Genomic DNA, 16,534 nt, shown 5'->3' with positions numbered 1-16,534 from the left:
ACTGGAATGTATGAGAACAGGTTCACAGAAATGAAGTGTCTCTGTAGCCTATATCAATACAGTCAAAAGATGACCCTCTTCCTCAATAGAGTGGATGGATTCTTCAAAAAAACTTGGTAACCAACTCCAAGCTCAGAAAACCAGGAAACGAGCACAGCAGTTCTCTAAGAGGGTACATGAAAGTTGGTGGGTTCTGTACCAGCCCCCCTGACCATTCGGAATGGCTGATGACATCTGCAACATGGACTTTTTCATCTGGGTATGAACTATTTGAATGGTCAAGTTGGGGATTTGTCACAACAGGTTACAACTGGGAGGGCAGAGGGCCATAGGAGGTGGTAAGGGATAAAATATTCTAGTTAAGTCCAGGCTAACACTGAGGGAACAAAAGCACTGCCTGGCAATTTAGAGGCAAAAAAAGAAGAGAAATAGGGAAAACCCATAATGTACTCTACCTTCCTAATAACTCTGAAGATATTCACAATAAAAGATAATTAATTCTTAAATATAGGGTAGTCCACTTAAAGCAGACATGTTACATAGCTATTGGTATGATTCTAAATGGTTATGGGATGATAGCTACCTTCTGGATGGTAAGCAGGCAAATATTAGAGACGGTCCTCTAAAGCTCCCCGTATTGCTCCTGCATCAGCAACACTTTAACATGTAAGACTTGGTCTTCTGATTCTAACCCACTAAATCTTATCAAGAGTGGGAGTCTTAAAGGTGATTTAATATGCTGATACATAACTGTCTATATTTGTTTTAAATAAGATGATAGCTCTTTTCATTTCTATGGTTTCTTTTTCTTTTACAGAAAACTACATTTAAAAAATATCTTATTGTGTTTTAGGTAAAAGTTTACACAGCAAATTAAGTTCCCACTTAACAATTTTTATACAAATTATTCTGTGACACTGGTTATAATTTTCACGATGTATCAGGATTCTCATTATTTCTATTCTGTTTGTTCTGTTTCCATTGATCTAGCTTCCCTTCCCTTCCTTGCCTTCTCATCTTTGCTTTTGGGTAAACATTGACCATTTGGTTTCATATAGTTGATTGTCTAAGGGAGTACATTACTCATGCATGATACTGTTTATTTTATAAGCCAATCTATTATTTAGCTGAAAGGTGACCTCTGGAAGTGGCTTCAGTTCCAAGTTCAAAGGGATTTTAGGGCAATAGTCTCAGGGGTTCCTCTAGTCTCTATTGGTCCAGTAAGTTTGGTCTTTTTAAGGAATTTGTATTTTGTTTTACATTTCTCCCTCATTCTATCTAGGACCTTCTTTTGTGTCCCCGGTCTCTATGGTTTCTTAAGTGACTGGATTAATGATTTTATAATTTCAAATTAAACTCTCAAAGTATTTTATCAACAGGATAACAAAATATAAAGAGTTTCACATTTTATGCTTCATAATAAGAAAATGAATAGGACTGTATCATAAATTATCTTATAGTCTACCCGTGATTATCAATCATCCTTTACTGTTAGAACCCCTTATCTATCACATGGCTACCGACCTCAACTCATGATGTCAGGGCTAGATTTTACATATTAGCCAGTTGGATGGAAATCTACTCTAGGGCCACAGACTATAAGCATAAGCCACTCAGCAAATGTTAGCTAGAGTAAGGCTGACAGAATACAAATGATTTTGCATAATCTATCATCATTACTGGAAAATCCCCAAATACATGTTACCTTTGATACAAAGAACAGCACTTGTATACAAATATTTGGGTAGGCTGCCTGGTACCCTCTTCCCTTAGTGCACTACGATGGAAGAAGGCAAAATTTCAAGCAAGTATCAGGGGCACCATTACTGTATATGGCAAAATGATGTGGGCAACCATGTGTCTGAAGCTGTCTAAAGATTGCTTTTCATATTATATAGTGAGTAAATAATCAATTGCAGTATTACATTCCATGTATGAAATGTGATAAGAGATTTATCTGTTTAATTACCACAACAACAGCTAACACATGTGCCTATAGTGTGGTTGGTGTTTCAGATATATTAACTTTAATTCTTACAACCACCCTGCAAGGTAAGAGGTGTTATCTCACTTAAAGATGAAAGAGCTAATACTCAAAAAGGCCAAGTGTCTTAGTTATCTAAGGCTGCTATAACAGAAATACCACAAGTGGATGGCTTTAACAAAGATTTATTCTCTCACAGCCTAGGAGGCTAGAAGTCCTAATTCAGGGTGCCAACTCCAGGGCAAGGCTCTCTCTCTCTGTCGTCTCTGGGAGAAGGTCATCAATCTTTCCCTGTCGATGAGTTTCTCAGTGCAGGGACTCTGGGTTCAAAGGACATGCTATTGTCCTGACTCTTATTTCTTGATCGTAGGAGGTCCCCATGTCTTTCTGCTCACTTCTCTCTTTGATATCTCAAGAGACTGATTTAAGACACAACCTAATTTGGTAGATTGACTCTTGTCTCATTAACATAACTGCCGCTAACCCCACCTCATTAACATCATAGAGGTAGGATTTACAACACATAGGAAAATCACATCAAATGACAAAATGGGAGACAATCACACAATAGTGGGAATCATGGCCTAGCTGAATCGACACATATTTTTGCCAGACACAATTCAATCCATTAACATCAAGTAAACAGCCAGTAAATTTGAACTGAGCCGGAATTTGAACTAGGTTCTGACTTCAACCCCCATATTCTTTTCACTATAACTTAATCAAATGCTTTTTTAAAAATTCAACATAGTCTATACACTAACTTTTACTTCAAATTAAGAGATGGAATTCATGGGGTTGAAGAGGAGACATATAACTACTTTTCAGGTGGGGAAAATAAACAATTAGGAGTTTTTCAAGTACAAACAAAACATTTATGGCAAAGCCAGAATTAGAACCCAGGTTTCAATACAGGAACTATTCAAGCTAAAAATTCTCAATTTGTACCATTTCATACCCTAGCTGGCATGTAAAATACTGTTTTCCCCTTTACTTCATGGAGCCCTTGGGGGACCCTCAACAAACAGTAACCATACCAGCCCAGACCAATGGCCCCTCTCATGGGCTCGCATGAGGAACATCAGATTGAACACCTCTTTTGTATCACTTTACTTCCCCATTGAAGAGATGGTTTACGCATTACAATTTTCTCATCTCCTCATGCCCACCCCTACCATAACACACTACACATATATGTACACTATGCTTTCACACGTTCTTTCCTCGTCTCCACCGAGTTAACTCTATCTCAGGTTACTCCACTTCAGGAAATCTCTTGAACCTACATGCTCTGTAAATCCTCTCGTTTCTTCCTCTGTTACAGCAATTTGTAAGCCAAAAACCAAGCACCTATATCACACAGAAGGAATGTCATAAGCTTTGAAGTCAAACTGACAAAGAAATAAAAAGGTTACCCTTTCTTATTCCTTACCTTTTTTTCAATGCTGTTTATCAGTACAATTTCAATATACTCTACTGCTTTCTACTCTTTGTTGCTACAACATGATCTTATGGGCTAGCCTAAGAATCTAACTCCTGTATTGACCCATAGAATCAACCAATCAACTTACAAATTAACTTTCATTTTATAATAAGTTGGAGCCCTGGTGGCAGAGAGGTTAAGAGCTCGGCTGCTAATCAAAAAAGGTCAGCAGTTTGAAATCCACCAGCTGCTCCTTGGAAACCATATGGGGCAGTGCCGCTCTGTCCTATAGAGAGTTGGGAATGACTACATGTAGCTAAACCTCATTTTCCAAATGAAAACCACTGATAAATCTCAAAAAATTAAGACTGAATTGTGTGGATATACAGCTACTGAACAATAATTTGATGTATGTAACCATGTAAGTATATTTGTGAAAATGAGATAAGACTGGGAATGCCAACCAGCACCTCTCTCCTGAAACTCTAGTCTCTTTCTGCTTGGATATTCTACTCTCACTTAAAATGGAACATGTCTAAAACAAACTCATTACTTTTACCCACAAATGTTCACTCCTCAAAATTCCCTATTCTATTTCCTGCCCCAGGTTCAAAATCTTAGTGTCCACCATGACATTTCCTCTTTCCTGCACGGTGCAAGCTTGAACTGAGTGCTGCCTAAGGTACAGAGATCAATAAATTATATCCTCTACTCTCAAAGAACTTAAAATCTACACTATAAAATGGGACATGTAACACTCAAATAACCAAGATACAGATATGCTACAATGAAAACTGTGAAAGGTGTTAGTAACCAAGGGAGGAAATCATTTTAGGTTAGAGAGATCAAAAATGGTTTTTATGAAGACAGCAGCAGAAATATGTTTCGAAGATGAGTAGGACACTGATAAGACAGGGACCAGGAAGAGTGAGAGGGCATTTCAGGCTGAGAATACATAATGTAAGCAAAGGTTTACAGATAAGAATATAAATTATATTTATAAAACAGAAAGTAATACAGACAGGCTATCATGTAGATCCATGTAGGAAAAAGAGTAGGCTCTAAGGTTGGACAGGTAAGTTAAAGCCATATTGTGAAGGGTCCTGAGTGCCTTCTGTTCTGTGGAAGATGTGGAGTCACTGAAGGCTTCTGGTGTAAGCACATGCAGTGGTTAAGAAAAAGAAATTTAGAGCCAGACTTCCTGGGTTCGAACCTTGGGTCTTACACTTAACAGCTATGTGACCCTGGACAAGTTACTTAACTTCTCTGTGTCTCTGTGGGGATAATAACAGCACTTACTTTATATAGGGATGTTGTAAGAATTAAGTTAGTTAATCTATTTAAAGTTCCTAGAATAGTTTGTCACAAAGTATATGTTATGTAAGTATTTGCTAGTATTATTATATTTATCCTTTAGAAAGAAAAATTTAGCAGCAATGTATAGAAATGGACTGGAATGGAAATTTCCCTGCCTTCTACCTTTACTCACGCCATTCTACCTTCAGGACAAACACTGTCCAAGTATTCCTAGTTATTTAAATTGCTCATTATTAAATGCATCATCTGTTAAGCTCAAATTCCATTTCCTTCCTGACTACCTCAGCAGAAAGTAGTTTTATCATATATTTGACACTTATTATTTCATATATATGTCGTTGTTATGTGCTGTCAAGTCAGTTCCGATTCATAGTGACCCCATGTACAACAGAACAAAACACTGTGCCCAGCTCTGCACCAACTATATTTGAGCCCATTGTTGCAGCCACTGTGTCAATTCATCTCGTTGAGGGTATTCCTCTTTTTCGTGGATCCTCTATTTTACCAAGTATGATGTCCTTCTCCAGGGACTGGTCCCTCCTGATAACATGTCCAAAGTACGTGAGACAAAGTCTCACTATCTTCCTTCTAAGGAACGTTCTGGCTGTACTTCCAAGACAGATTTGTTCGTTCTTCTGGCAGCCCATGGTATATTCGATATTCTTCACCAACAGCATAATTCAGATGTGTCAATTCTTCTTCAGTCTTCCTTATTCATAGTCCAGCTTTACATGCATATGAACCAACTGAAAATACCATGGCTTGGGTATTTTGTATATATACATATATATATGTATACAAACACACACATACATATATATGTGTACACACACACACACACACACACACACACACATCTTATCTTCCCAAAGTACAAATTCCTAGAGGATAGAACATTTTTTCTTTTGCTTAAATGTAATCCCTCTGCTTATTCAGTACAGTTCCTTACAGACCACAGATACTTCAACAAGCATTTGTGGCAAGACTGGAATAAAGTCAGTGGTATGACTATGGGAAGGCTTAAGGAATATTCATAGTAAATTAAAAGATTTTGATGGTACTTTATAAATGAAATGGTCGTATCTTTGATAGTCTAAAAGGTCTTAGAGATCTCTGCCTTTGGAAGTTAGTGAGACCAGGAGAACTGATCCGAACATGGCCTATCTAGTATTATAGCGGAAAGCATACCCAGCAATATTCCAGGTGAGTAACTTACCGAGAACACATTACAAATAGGGAGAGCTAGGAAAATTCTGCAATTCTGCTCTCCCAAATTTCTTACTTGACCCAACTAACTGCATTTTTCTTTACTCCTGCTTAATCTCTAATGATAGCAGTATATGGTCCCTAGTTGAACAGCTCTATATTAAAAGTCAACAGCTGCCTTTTCGCTCAATATACACAACAGCAAGTGTCAAAATGCCAAATGTGACCTTTTACTTATAGCAAAGCTAGTATAAAAAAAAGGGCAGCCTTTTCCTAAATAAAAAAAAAAAAAAAGAGCAGTGATTCAAAGAAATGTCAGCGTGCTTCAAAACTGAATTGGAGTCATACACTGTGAAACTTCATGTAAGCAAACTATATACACGTTTGTTGGTACATACAACTATATGTAAATATCACTGATAGCAACACTCAAATCCATATGCTCTTTATTTTGTTAACTTTGAAGCAATATATCCCTAGGGAACATCACATTTTATTTGCTCATGGCATATGTGGTAAGGATTCTCTTCTCTGTAATTTACAGCTAACAAGAAAACACACAGTAAAGTTTACATAGGTTTACTATTAAAAAGTGATTCTGAACCAGACATCTATTTTTAGGTACCTTGATATTCAAAGGTCTTTAGGTTCTCTCACGGCTCTTATCTAATCTCTCTAGTAGTTCCACAATAGCCTTGTCAAACATTACTTTTTCATCAGTCTATACTGGATAAAGGATGAAATACTGTTGCCACTATTTCCAATCTGTGCACTACCAATTGGACCAGGTGTTGTAAATATTAAACTTTTTAGCAGCTAGCTGCTAGTTAGGCAAAGAATTCTAGAAAGTACTTGGAAATAAACGTGCAGCTTCAGAGCTTAAAAATAAAACATTCTGACAACCAAAAAGAAATAAATGTCACGTTTACATAAACCATTACAAACAGGCAAAGTTATAAATATGAAATTTATACCTATATACTGTCACTGCTGTCACTGCGCAATCTAATTTCCTGGGTTACTTAGAGCAAGGAAATAATACAAGGTCACCATGTAAATAATTATCCATTCAAGCTGCATGATTAAACTCTTATTTATAACTCAACAACAACAATTTCATAAACAGCAACACTTCATTAAGTATCTAAATTTTCCCTGTAAAATTATGCAATATGCCCCAGTGCTTAAGTATGCATTGAAATGGCATATGGAAAAAAGGAAAAATTCACAGTTGCATTATAGAAGCTAATCATAACGAGAAAAAAAATCTTTATTCAATAAACTAGAATTACATGTTCAGTTACACTGCTTGCCAAGTTTCTATAAAGACAACTATCTCATATATTTCAAACTGATTTTCAGACTTTGAGACACACTGATTCTTGATATTCCAACTGTAAAGCTCATATACCATCAGCTCTTGGATACGTTCCTTTAAAAATACTTCTGAACTAAATGATTTTCACAGTGCATTGTGGTTACTACTCTAAACTACAGGAGAACAGATTGTTGGGGTCTGAGCCTGCATTAACAACTAGAAGTGCTAAAAGATATATTAACCTGGTCTGAATAATATAATTTTTACTACTAATAAAAACCCTCAACTACAACTTGCCTAAGGTCAGTTACATGGCTGGCAAATAGTGGGACTGGGATTTGACTACAAATTGGTTTGACTCCAAAACCTGTGTGTCCTTTCCACTATGCTAGGCCTCCTTTCACTTAGAAAACCTCTTTAATCAGTTTCACAAGCATATACAGTAAACCCAATACACTTCTTGGTTTTGGTACTTATATGTATCCCATTAAGTCTCTATTACCACTACAAGTGATTATGCAGTCTTTTTTCCCAGACTGAACCCAGCTGAGTTTCAGGAATATTCAAACACAGACACACCATGTTGCCTTCAATCTCTTTTTGGAACAAGACAGGGGATAAGTAAATAAACAAGACAGACAACTGTACAATAAAAAAGAAAAATACTAAAAATTTCAGATGTTTTGATCTTTTATACAGTAAATAATTCTGACTAACATTTGGGCATTCACTGTACATCAAGCCATGTACTGTCTTTATAGGCCGTATGTTATTTCCTTACATTACCCTTTGAGATAAGTTTATCATCCTCATTTTATAGTTGAGAAATCAAAGTCTATGTCCCAAACCATAAAACTAATAAAAAGGGAACCCAAGAATCAAATCTAGAAACGTCTGATTCTAAATCTTCACTAACCACTGTATTATGCTGCAACTCCAATCCAAACCAAGTATTTATCAGGAAAGGGGTTAAACAACTACAACAGGGTTTTAGAACACACCAGGTTGGGCAGGGAAGAACTGACGTATATGACTACTTCTATGCCTGCTTTGACAGGGGCTCTGGCAGCCAAGTGATGAGGCTTCAGCAAGTATGGCTGGTTTAATGAATGCAGTGGTAGTCATCACTCTGTAATTTCTTTTCCAGCACTTCCTTCCTTTTAGTGATTTCCACTTACTCATGCCATGTTGTGGGTCCCAAACTCCCCTCCTCCAAAACTTACAGGCCTACTAGGTTATACCGTCTATACTGAAGTGGCTACATCTCTGTTGGTAACAGCAAAAAAGAGATGACTTTTAGAACTAACGTTGTAAAGGAAATAAATGCTTTGTTCAGGAAATCTAATCTCATATTGGAAAGTCTGGTCTAGTCAGTGTATCATAAATGATTTCAAGCTTAAAGCATGTTCTGTGAACACTGTAAAAAGACTGCTCTGGGTTTTTATTCAAAGTTCTTATTACTTGGTATGCTGAAATAAATAATACTGGTAATGTCACTTAAAAAAAAAAAAACAAAGAAAAATCTTTGTACCACTTTACCATTATGGAGAAGTATTATCTTCTCAGAAGTAAAAAGAAATTCACTGACTCAAATGTCCATCAACTCATGAATGAATAAACAAAATGTGGTGTAGTCATACAATGAAATATTATACGGCAATAAAAATAAAATACTGATTCAAGTTATAATATGGATGAATCTTGAAAACACTATGCTAAATGAAAGAATCCTGCCAGAAGCCACCATACATTATATGATTCCATTTATGTGAAATGTCCAGAATAGGTAAATCCATAAAAACAGAAAATGGATTAGTGTTTGCCTAGGGTTGGGGGTAGGGGAAGTTGGAGGCTTGGGGTGATAGCTAAGGGGTGAGGGGTTTCTTTCTGAGGTGATGGAAAAGTTCTAAAATCAACTGTGGCGATGGATGCAAAACTCTGAGCATCTACTAAAAGCCACTGAATTGTACATTTGAAATGGGTTAGTTTTACGGTTATGTAGATTATATCTCAATAAATCTGCTTTAAAAATTTTTTTCTGGGGAATAAAAAAGACTTAAAAGGCTAATGAATGCATTTTGTTAAGGCTTTTTAAATGAAAGAACACAACATTAAGATTTTTGCCTTCTTAGGTAACCAAATTTTTTCCTTCTCTAGAAGTCATGTCTAACGTGATTGACAAAACAAAGTTCCAGACAGGTTTGTTCGTTTGCTTAACAACTGACGCTACAGAGCTCCTGCATGTGAAAACACCTTTGTGATCACTGAAGTTGTCACAGTTCAGGGGAAAGGGGCTTATTATTTAATAGTTTTCTAGTATTTAATAAATAGGTCTGCTTAGGCAGCTTGTAATTTTATCGTTTTAAACCAAGGATCTCCAATTTATAGGCCAGATTTACTTGCAATAGATATTGAATGCTAAGACCACAGTCCCTTATCTGAGGTTTACCAGAACTTCCTGTGGAGAAGGTAGTAGAAAGGGCAATGACAACCATTCCCTATCCCAAGTCTTTCACTTCCCCAAAGCTAAACCAAACCCACTGCCGTTGAGGTGATTCTGACTCATAGTGACCCTACAGGACAGAGTAGAACTGCCCCACAGGGTTTCCAAAGAGCAGCTGGTGGATGAAAATTGCCGACTTTTCAGTTAGCAGCCTGAGCTCTTAACCACTGTGCCACCAGGGCTTCTTCACCTCCCTAAGCACCTGCTAATCTTTAGATTTGAGGAAAAAGAAAAGTAACTCCTCTTCACAAAACGTCAGATATCTCCAGCATTTTAAACAGGAAATGCCTTTTCTCTATTCCTGATTTTTCTATCCATTAGGGGCGGGGATGGGTGGGTGGGGTGAGTGGAGGGTAGAGGGCTGGAAGAGGCTAGAGAGGGAATTCTAACAGCATAATACTCCTAGCTTCTCTGCTCCTCACTCACTCCTTCCCAGGTCAGAAGGAATGACTTCATTTGACTGGCAAGTTTAGGAGAAAACACTGGGCCAACTTTTAGCCGTTGGGAGCAAGCTGCCCATAGAGAGCAGGCATTCACCTCTGTTCTTTCATGCTGCAAGTTTCGTAGGGACAGGTCCCCCAGTCTTGTCTGGGATTGAAGAGTTAAACGTCTATTCGATTGTGAGATCAAGTAATAGGAAGCCTGCTCTCCCACAGATAGAAGTCATATTCTGCAATATCACCTTTACCAGTAATAAAGATATCTTTGAGACTCCTTAAACACTCTAACATCTAATTTAAATAATTAAAAAGAAAAATAACGGAAATATTTTCAGAATAAGCACACTAACCTTAATTTAGCTATGAAAAACTATAATGTGAATATGATAACCAACTCAAGAGAGAGAAATTCTGATTAGACAAAAGGGAGAAGTTCCTTCATGTACTTAAAGAGACTTTTGAGAAATATTTTGAAATCTTCATAAAGAACTCCAGGTAAATCTATCTAGGAGGATTTAGTCACTGAAATTCCTGCTGTAAACGGATGATTTCTTAATAAAGGAATCTGTAGATCATTTAGATTTATCAGATGAAGCTTTGCTTGACTGTTGATACTATTAAAATTAACTCACTAAATTTTTTTTTTCCACAAAAAGTTTGCCTCTTTAGAGATGAGAAAGTAGCAACAGTGAGGTTAAGGGACTTGTACAAAGCAAAGGGTATCACTAAGACTGAAACCCAAATCTCCTTTCCCTCTTCAGTAATCTGGTAAAATTTGCAGCTACTGAAGACATTTTAGTCTCACTTGAGATACATAAAAGGTGTGCATAAATAAGATAGAAGTAATACTTCATGAAGGGAAAGGAGTGTATAGTACTGAAACCCAAGCACTGACCTGTGGGAGAAAATGTAGAAATGATTAGTCCACACTGGCCAAATACAAAAAGACAAAGGAAACAAATCAAATAATGGATGTCAAAGTGCTTCAAAAACTATAAAACACAATGATCCAGCAATTCCACTCCAAGGTATATACCCAAAAGACCTGAAAGCAGCGACGTCAACAGTCATATGTACACCAATGTTCACTGCAGCACTATTCACAACAGCCAAAAGGTGGAAACAACCTAAATGTCCACCAACAGGTGAATGGATAAGCAAAATGTGGCAGATACATATGACGGAATATAACTCAGCCAAAAAGAGAAATGAAGTCCTGATACATGCCAAAACATGGATGAACCTTAAGGACATTATGCTGAGAGAAATACGTCAGACACAAAGGGACAAGTATTGTATGATAACACTTACATAAAATAAGTAAATATATAGAAACTCAAAGTAATTAGTGGTTACCTGGGGCGGGAAGAGGGGGAAAGAGGGTTTTTTTGGCTTGGAGCATACTGTAGGTATATTAAGGGTGATGGGATAGTTTGGAAAAAAGAGAGTGAAAAAGGGTGTACAACTTGAATGTAATCAATGTCACTGATGCGTACATGTAGAGACTGATGAAATGTTGTATGTGTTGCTGAATACATTATAATTTAAAAAAACTATAAAACACTATATAAAATGAAAGCTACTGTTACTGATGTTGAATTCCAGTAACCAGCAGAAACATGACTTCAGCATAGCAGAATTATGTAATTTTGACATTATATTCACCTACCATTTTTCTGGTTACATTAACAGAAACAGTTAAGGTTTCTTACAGAAGTGCCCCCCATGTACTTTCCTCATACATGTACTATCTTTTCTGTTTCATTGTATCTTCAGAAGTTTGTACATAATCCACAAACTATTACAACAAGAGCAAGGAATGCTACCACACACAGTTGAAAGAATGTACTTTCTCTGTATCTGGACCCATATAATAAAAACAAACTAAAACTGTGCCAGCCTGAAGCATGGTCTATATTCTTATAGTAATAAAGCTTATTAGTCAGGATTTTAGGAAGTTATTCTATTCAGTTTTAGTGTTTGTTTTTTTTAAAACTTCATTTCCTTCTGTGTTGGCTCAAGTAGAAGTTGAGGAGAAAGACCAGAACATGGAATGCGAGACCAGAAGAGGAGGAACAGTATGGGAGTGATGGAGGAAGTCCAAAGCCAAGAGGGAAGACAAACTTATTTCTTAACTTGTTCTAGGCCTGGCTTTATTATTCTTGATGTTTTCTTATTCCCAAGAACATATAATAAGGAAAACATTTCAGTTCTCATAGTAACAAGTCCTGGGTTTTAATTTCAAAACTGAGATTCTGATACCTGTTACTATAAACTACAAAATAAAAACAGCCGCAACCATAATACACCACCACCACTAATATCTAACTTTTATTGAGCACTTGCTATGTGTCAGGCACTGTCCTAAAGTTTTACATGGATTAGCTCAGTTAATCATCACAGTAACCCAACGAGATAGGTACTGTTACTAACCTTACTTTACACAAGAGGAAACTGAGACACAGAGAAGCAAAATAACTTGCACCACTAACCTGTCACAGTTAGTAAGTGATGGAGCTTGGATATGAATCCTGAAACTTTCCCTTAGTAGTCCACTACAGCAGTTTTCAAACTGTATTCTGCAGAACCTTTCAGTTCTAGGAGTTCTACTTTCAAAATATACTTTAGCCATTCTTAAAACTACAATACAAACAGCATGATCAAAACTTTTCTACACTCTATACAATGCACTGAAGGGAAACAACACACTAAGTTTTGCTGCCAAATTAAGTTACTTTTGTGCAGATGTTGGAGTAAAACTAGTCCCACCACCGCTGAGATCTTATCTGAACTTCTGTCCATTGATTTTTTTTTTTTTTTTTTAACTCAAGGCTGCATCTGTCTGCTCAAGTAAACCTATACTAGCTCAATCAAATCCCAAGCAAAGTTCAGGTGCATCTTACCACAGTTGAAGAGTACAACAATGAATAAAGGAACATACTATCCAATTTATTTTAAGTTTGGGGGGGGGATTTATTGTCTGACATATTAAAAGTCACATGTTAGATATGATTTTGAAAATTTTCCTACTATTCCTACGCTATTACTTGTCTCTCTAGCCATAGAATGTTTATCTGAAGAGTATCCTGAGATGACAAGGGAAGCTATTAGAAAAAAAACACCGCTTCCACTTCATCTCAGCCACACATCACCACTGTTACATTATGAAACTTGTCATCACGAGAAAATGCTCTACCTTATAAAACACTAATCCAAATGGTCCCCTCTGTGCCCACAGTCCCGTCCTTCTGCTTTGCTCTATCAGTCACTCCCACTCTGACTGGTCTTCAATTTTATTGTGTCCATTATTTCATTTACCATATACCATCTGCTATTCCACTGATCAACCTGTCAGCTCTTTCCTTTATTCACTTTTACTCTTTATCCAACTAAGATTACATGATCCATCTTTACAATGTTATTCTGGCCAGTACCCTAAACACCTTTGTCGTTGTATCTTTTTTTTTTTTTTTTTTTGCATGTATCTGACAAACTCCAGCCCTGAATGAAACCTTCTATTGGCTTTCACCACACTGGTACCACAGTAGCTGAGCACTGCTATAAACAGTTGCTTTCAAGTTGATTCCAACTCATGACAACCAGAAGGTCAAATAACAGGGCAGAGAGATCATCACACTATGACCACCAACTTCAACTAAGCTTCAACACTGCTAGGTAATCCTGCTGTGTCTCTGGTTGGCATGCTCTCTCTGCAATGACTACTTACGTATTTCAAACATTTTCTACTTCCTTCAAACCTTGAACTTCTGTCCCTCCCACCTCTATGGCAACTCACAGCAGATGACTTTCCCTACTTTGAAGAAGTTGTACCCATCCTATCCTTGCTTTCTTACCAATATAATAGAGGAGGTATTCCCTTCTCTGTGCTTTGAATGCCATTTCTTTCCATCTTCTCAGAAACGGTATGCTATTACCTCTTCCTTCTTCTATATAAGTAATATTTCCCTCTCTCAATTATATCTTTCCTATGAGCATTTAATGTATTTTATTTATTGGGATTCCACCTAAAACTTCTTTGCAAAAAGGATCTTCCTGCTAGAAGAGTGACATCCTTTGCTCCATGTAAAGCCCCAAAGAAAGTCTTATAAAAGGAGTCACTACACATATAATTAGGACAAAAACAATAACAAAAGATCAGGGATCAGTTACACATATAACTGTACAAACTAGCAGTAACACTGGCATTCCCTACATTTTCAGAAACAAGGCCCATAACTGATTGCTGTCGAGTCAATTCCAACTCATAGTGACCCTATAGGACAGAGCAGAACTGCCTCATAGGGTTTCCAAGGAGTGTCTGGTGGATTCGAACTACTGACCTTTTGGTTAGCAGCCGTAGTTCTTAAATACTACGCCACCAGCGTTTCCACAAAGCCTACAGTGTCACCAAATTCTAAATCATCCTGATACTTTTTTTAATGCTTTACAATTAAGACCTCTGCTAAAACTGTAGAGCCAACAAGAGGAGCAGAATTCTTTAGAGTGTTATTTTAACAACCAGTAAATCTGACAGCGTGATTTTGTGTTACTAGGTCTAGATTGGGGGAGAGAAGGGAGGGAGGAGAAAGCAACAAATGTCCCAGCTATGGGTTTTTTTTTTAAGAGCTAAAAATATTGCAGGATAAATACAGAACAATAAGTGATACTTAAGAAGTAAGCTTGACAAAGTAGTGATACATTTTTTATAATAAATGATTCATAGAGCTTGACAGGTTCCCCGCCCACCGCCCCCCCCCAAAAAAAACAAACTACTCCCTTCACCTGCACTGAACAGGCAGTTAAAAAAAAAAGATTATTTCTTAATTCCAATCAGCTCTCCCAACATCTATTTACATTAGTGAAAGGTCTGATCTCACAGGTCTGGGTAAGTATGACTATGAGTGTAAGAGTGTGTGTGAGTATATGTGTGTGTGCGCGTAGTGGCCTAAGCTGAGAAAAACAATGCAAGCTCAGTCACCTGGGATACCCTTGCAGAGCGATGCATGTCTCGCCTGCCTAGAACTCCGTGGTGTTTCAGCAGACACTGCTACTGTTGTCGGGCTGGCGGCAACTCTAATGTGTTATTTACTTTTTTAACTACTATTAAGATCTATAGGAGCTCTGGTGGCGCAATGGTTAAGCGCTTGGCTGCTAATCGAAAGGTCGGCTGATCAAACCCACCAGCCGCTCTGCAGGAGAAAGACGTGGCTGTCTGCTTTCATAAAGATTTATGGCCTTGGAAACCCTGTGGGACAGTTCTACTCTGTCCCACAGAGTCGCTATGAGTCGGAATCCACTCGAAGGCAGTGTTTTTTTGTGTTAAGATCTCTGAAGCGTTTTGCGACGCGCCGGAATAAAGGATGCTCCATAAAACGAAGTTTATTATTAGTATTATAGCTCCCGGGCCTAAAATAAAGCAAAACTATAACCACATTCATTTCAAAGGGAAAATCGGAAGCCACATGGGTCTCAAACATTGCCAAGCAGGCAAGGGATGGAGGGAGGGGATCTGATCCGACCCGCATCCAACACCACTAGCTCTCCCGGCATCAACCACTAACCCCGCCTTTCCGGGTCAGCGCCCGCCGCCTGGTCACCTCGCATCGGGCCGCAGCTTCCTGGGGTGGCTGGCTGGGGTGTCTGGGGTCAGACCAGGCTCCCCTCGCCCATCGGCTCTATGGCACTTCTCGCACTGCCCACAGACTGCCTCGCTGCCAGCCCCTGGACCTCGTTCTCTCAGCCCCAGGCTCTCTGCCTGGTTTCCAATTCCCTCGCCGGCGCCTCGGTTTCCTCCTAACCGGCTCCTCCCGTCTGCCACCTTTACACTCTTTTTTTTTTAAAAAAAAAAAAAAAAATCCAGAACGAAGCTCGGTTCTCCTCGGTCTCTCAAGTCTGGCGGCTGCCGCCCCCACCCTCCCCGGTCCGGGACCTGCCAGGCCAGCACGCATCTCTTCGCCCCTTGGCCACTTTTCACTCAGCATGGGGCGCCCCTCTCGTCTGCCTGGGGGTCTCACTCCCGGCCCAGCCGAGTCCTCTTGTCCACCCCCTTTTTCCCACAGCCCGGGCCGCCCTTTCTCCGCAGCCCGGCTCTCTTCTCCGCCCCCTTTCTCCTCAGGCCGGCCCCCGCCTCGGACCCTCAAGCCCCGTTTTCTCCTCATCCCGGGTCTCCCCTCCGTTCGCTTTGCCCTCAGCAGTCGCCCGCGCCCCCGCCGCTCACCTGCGGACTCCCCGGTATTGATCCAGTCCGGGTTGGCGATGCTGGCGATGGCGAAGATATCGGCGGCCAGAAAGAGACATCCTGAGATGATGGTCAGTTTATCCATCTCCCCGCCCCGCTCCCCCC

General features: G+C 38.8%; 1 protein-coding gene across 1 annotated transcript in view; it reads right to left on the bottom strand.

Moving 5' to 3' along the window:
• Positions 1-16,514, bottom strand: part of MOSMO (modulator of smoothened) — a 70,607-nt gene extending 54,093 nt beyond the window's left edge. The window contains exon 1 of the mRNA XM_004373320.2: positions 16,409-16,514. Within this exon, the coding sequence (XP_004373377.1) occupies positions 16,409-16,514 (106 nt within the window). The remainder of the gene's footprint in view (positions 1-16,408) is intronic.
• Positions 16,515-16,534: the final 20 nt, after the last annotated feature.

Source organism: Trichechus manatus, unplaced genomic scaffold, assembly GCF_000243295.1.
Source record: "Trichechus manatus latirostris isolate Lorelei unplaced genomic scaffold, TriManLat1.0 scaffold00024, whole genome shotgun sequence".
NCBI lineage: Eukaryota > Metazoa > Chordata > Mammalia > Sirenia > Trichechidae > Trichechus > Trichechus manatus.
The sequence above is the reverse complement of the archived record's forward strand: the minus strand, read 5'-3'. Positions and strand labels throughout refer to the sequence as shown.